Raw genomic sequence first — 4,806 nt, forward strand, 5'->3', positions numbered from 1 at the left:
CTGGAGCCCTCAGCATAAGAAAGACACAGACCTGTTGGAGCGGGTCCAGAGGAGGGCCACGAAAATGATCAGGGGGATGGAACACCTCTCCTATGAAGAAAGGCTGAGAGAGTTGGGGTTGTTCAGTGTGGAGAAGGCTTTGGGGAGACCTTATTGCAGCCTGTCAGTACTTAAAGGGGGCTTATAAAAAAGATGGCAGCAAACTTTTTAGCAGGGCCTGTAGTGCCAGGACAAGGGGAATGGCTTTAAACTAAATGGGGGTAGATATAGACTAGATATAAGGAAGTGGTGGTGTGGTTGGTTTTTATGTGGGGCTTCTGTTTTTCTGTTTTGTGATTGGGGGATTGTTTGTTTGGGGTTTTTTATGTGTGTTTTTGGGGGTTTTGGGGTGGGGTTTTTTTGTTGTTTGGTTGTTTTTTTTTTTTAAACACAGACCAAGAACCCAAACCTGACAGAGAAGAATGCCATACATAGAGAGGAACTGCCCATTTCTCTGGACCTGGAGAAAACCCTTGTTATCCTCTGACCCTCCAAAGAAGGTGTAATAATTCAAGCGTCATGGCAAATATACAGTGAAGCTCAAGGCATTCCTCATTGAGTGAGCTTAGTAATTTGCCATCCTAATTTGGAAGCTAATAAGAGGCATGTCCTTCTTAACAACAATTCCACTATTTTGGCGACGCTTCTCATAGGAGCAATACAGAGCTATTTAGTCTGCTAGTCCCAAAAGACACATATCTAAAAATCTGGAGGTTTTGCTGAAGCCTCCTCCAGCATAACCTGATATTGATAGCCTTCACTATTGGCCAGCTGAGCCAACAGCAGCCTCAAGACTGTATGCCTTGTTTGGCACACAGTGAAGAGGAACATAATTTGTAGTGACAGATATTAGTATCTATCAAAATAATCTTGATGTGAAAAGAGGTCCAGTAACTTCAATAAGCAAATCACTTAGGATACGAGTGCTCCGTGGGCCACTTTTGGTAAGCAGAACAGGTGCTACAGGATGAACCAAACACTAGATTAAGGAACCCAACACCAAAGTTTGTCAGACACAAAAATGTGTTGGCTGTGAAAAATCTAGCATAGCTGTTTGCCTGATTATAGGAGGCAAGACAGGAATCTAGATTTGAAGAAGAAAGTAGAGGTCAGAAAGCTAAAGGTTAACTCTAAAGAGTCCTTCCAGAATGGCAACAGAAACTGGTCAATTCTGCACGGAGTACTGACAAGACAGGCCAGGCACCACACAGAAAATCAGCCCAATATATTCTGTTTTGGAAGACAGTTACAGAAGGATGTAAATAAAATAAAAATTAAGTAATTTAAAAAAAAAGATAAAAACAAAATTACTAAAACCTCTAGAAAAAGAACCAGGGGTTGTGTTAAAAAACCCTGTTCTTTTATGGGACCCATATGGACAGTCAAAACTAGCCTCCTTTAGAGAAATGGGTAGAGGTCTATCTCTAATGGCAATGCCAAAAGATCTGAAACATCTTGGATATGCAGTTATGAAACCACAGGGGTTTTTTACAAATTCTAGAGTAGGAAGAGGAGAGAAGCTACCATTTTGATATATCAACCTAGACAGAGTCATGAAACAGCAAGCTTAGCACCAGAATTAGAAGGAATCTACTGGTTAGGTTTCGAAAAGTCTACCAAAACAAACAGTCTGAAAGTTTATCTCAAGGACATAAAAAAATGTCTCCTCTACTGATCCACTGAAAAGAGTGCAGGGAATGTGAAGCTTAAAAATGCAGGCTCTTAGCCTCCACTAACCGACTGCACCTGAAAAAAAAAAAAAAAAAAAATCAGTGCAGGAACACTGAGCCCCGACCAAACCTCATGACTTGAAGGGACACCAGCAAAGTTTTATGCAAAGCTCTTCTCTCCTTCCCTTGGGACCTTCCCCTGCAGCTCCCAAGCCTCAAGCTCCTGTAGAGCTACCTCAGCCTGCACTGTGCAGGGGGTCTTTGTTCAATCCAGCTAAAATCCTCTCAGGAGGACAGATGTGACACCAGGCAACTGGCCTCTAGCAGGATGCCAACCATCCTCCCCCAAATAGGATATGATCCTACTAGCTTCAGCAGAAAGAAGGGAGAGAGGTAAACTCCATACCCCACTCTAATAAGAACCAAGATAATTAAAAGTTCTGTACATTCCTTTAGGGTGGTTTCAGACTCATTAAATGACTATACAGGGTGTGGCTTCTCTCCGGGAAAGTTTTCAGGAGAGCAACAACCAGATAGGAAATAAACGGACACAGGCTTAAAGACAGTTCTACAAAAAAGCAGATCAAAGTTTATACTGTGATTATTTTCTCTGAATATTTTTACTATATCCATACTTTGTTATTTTAGCTGTCATAACTGGACAATACAGTCCCTCTAAATTCCAGTGTTCATTTTCTTTGAAAACGCTAAATACATGCAAATAAAAGTCACTTATGTTCAAACTACTATATCTTACTTCACTCAAATCCACAGTACTTCAAACAACAAATTAAACTGTTAGAGATACATGGTAGTAAAGTTTTAAAATGCTGAAATTGTGGCTTTCCACAATAACAAGCAGCTTCACCAGCTTCTCATGGTCAGTGTACGTGTACCAGGAGTATACTACAGCAGTATAATTCACTGCTTTTGGGTGTATTTTACAGTCATTTCAAAATAAAGTGACACTTCTCCATTTTATTTATTACACAGTAAATATCCACTTGGGAGGAAGAAGTGAAATTATGCAAGCCCACTTAGGTTTCAGTTTAAATCCAGACTTTAACATTATCCCACTGTAGGTTGAGGGCGGGGGTGTGCACAAGTCAGAAACCTCAGATTTGTCATTGTCACATCTTCCAAAAAGCACATCTCTCTAGCACAGGCTGAGGGTTACATATCTATGATAGTCCAAAAAGTCAAAATAAGAACAGGCCATATTTAATGCAACAATGAAAGCACTGACTGGGTTACCAGCAGGATGAACACAGAAAATCCATATTACCTTCCAATATCAACAATGAAGTTCTACTCCAGTTAATAAATAAGTACATGTACAACTCTTATCATAACAGTTGTCACTTGAAGACAATGGCATTTGAATTATATGTCTGCTTAACCACCTAACTAGACTTAAATCTAAAATATTACGTAGTATGCTTCAAAAAAGCCCAAATCTTAACAGAAATGGCAATATATTTCTTGATTCAAAAGCCTCTAGATCAATACAGTTAAAATATTACCTGGGTCATTATGTGAGTGAGGCACAACAAAAACTTGAAGCGGTTCACTGTCCCATTCATTTTCATTGTATGTGATATCGAATCCTTGTTTCCACACACCACCATCTGGATTATCGAAAGGAAGAATGTCATAGACATCCAACATCTAAAAAAGAGTAAAAGGAATATAAAACAGGAGTTCACAAAAACAGTTCTGCTATTAAAAACCAAAGCTGTTTTCATCAAAAATGGATCAGCTTATTCATTACACAGGGAGAAATGAAGTGTCAAATGAAAAGAAAACTGACAAACGAGAGCAAGTTTCAAGTCACACTGGGACACCCAAGACACAGCTGGCAGGAAGCAGAGTATTTGGCAGGCCCTGTTCTGAGGAGACTGAAATTGCTTATATAAAGGGTAGGAATAAGAGCCTTAAGTCACAAAAATTATGACAGCTCACAATGGCATTGGGGCAGGAGGGTAGGGAGAGAATTATACAGAATAGCACAATACACTAAATAGGGGAATGCAGAAGATAAAAAGGACAAACTAAGCAAGCAGTAAGAAGAGAGGACAACATGAGAGAGATTGAGGCAAAAGTGGTGGACTTGGCAGTGCTACGTTAACGGTTGGACTCTATGATCTTAAACGTTCTTTCCAACCTAAACGATTCTATGATTCTAAAACTCAAACTCACAAAAGGGAACTGAAACAAACTATAAAGGAAAAACGTTCAGAACTATAGCCAGTTGCTACAACAAAGCTCCTTATATATTTACTGTTGCCCAGTATACTAATTATACAAAGAAGGACATATTTCATTTGTCAACGCAAATAAGAAGGTTACAGGTTATTAAAGCAACTCTAGAGGTACTTTAACAAGTTCCTATGAAATTTAGATACCACCAGATAGCTTCAAAAAGAATATTCTAATGTGAGTTTAGACCAAAGTTACCATATCCAACTTTTTTTTTAATTTTTGTAATGCTCTAGTTTTCTTTTAGGAAAGAAAGCAAACTTGATGAACATGAATTGTCATCTGCACAAGCCTTTTACTGGCACTATAGTTTAAAAAATTTAAACTAAACCTCAGTTTAGTTCTAACCCCATAGTCAGAATACAGTTGTACACCTGACAAAGTTTCTTCAACAAACATTTCACTTCTACAAAAACAGCCTACAGGTGTCATTTACTACATTAACACCACAGAAGTTAAAACTTTCCAGTGGTAAGCTGGTTTCTGTCCTGCTAGGAAACTTGAGAAAAATACAGACATCTGAAACAAACATCTGACTAAAGAACTTAACACCTTGTGATGGGTTGACCTTGGATGGCTGCCAAACCCCCACCCAGCTGCTCTCCCACTCCCCCTCCTCAACAGGATAGGAGGAAAAATAAGATTAAAAGGTCATAGGTCAAGATAAAGACAGGGAGATTGCTTACCAATTACCATCACAGACAAAACAGACCCGACTTGGGGAACATTATGTTAACTTATTGCCAATTAAAATAGAGTTGGATAGTGAGAAACGGAGAAACAAAGACAAAACTAAAACACCTTCTCCCCACCCCTCTTCTAGACCCATTCAACTTCA

At 39.1% G+C, this 4,806-nt stretch overlaps 1 protein-coding gene across 1 annotated transcript in view; it reads right to left on the minus strand.

Moving 5' to 3' along the window:
- The window catches only part of MAN2A1 (mannosidase, alpha, class 2A, member 1), a 156,380-nt gene that overhangs the window by 104,696 nt on the left and 46,878 nt on the right, over window positions 1–4,806 (minus strand). Inside the window, exon 3 of the mRNA XM_009328733.1 lies at window positions 3,233–3,377. Within this exon, the coding sequence (XP_009327008.1) occupies window positions 3,233–3,377 (145 nt within the window). The remainder of the gene's footprint in view (window positions 1–3,232; window positions 3,378–4,806) is intronic.

The sequence above is a fragment of the Pygoscelis adeliae genome, unplaced genomic scaffold (genome assembly GCF_000699105.1).
Source record: "Pygoscelis adeliae isolate BGI_AS28 unplaced genomic scaffold, ASM69910v1 Scaffold16, whole genome shotgun sequence".
Classification (NCBI taxonomy): Eukaryota; Metazoa; Chordata; class Aves; order Sphenisciformes; family Spheniscidae; genus Pygoscelis; species Pygoscelis adeliae.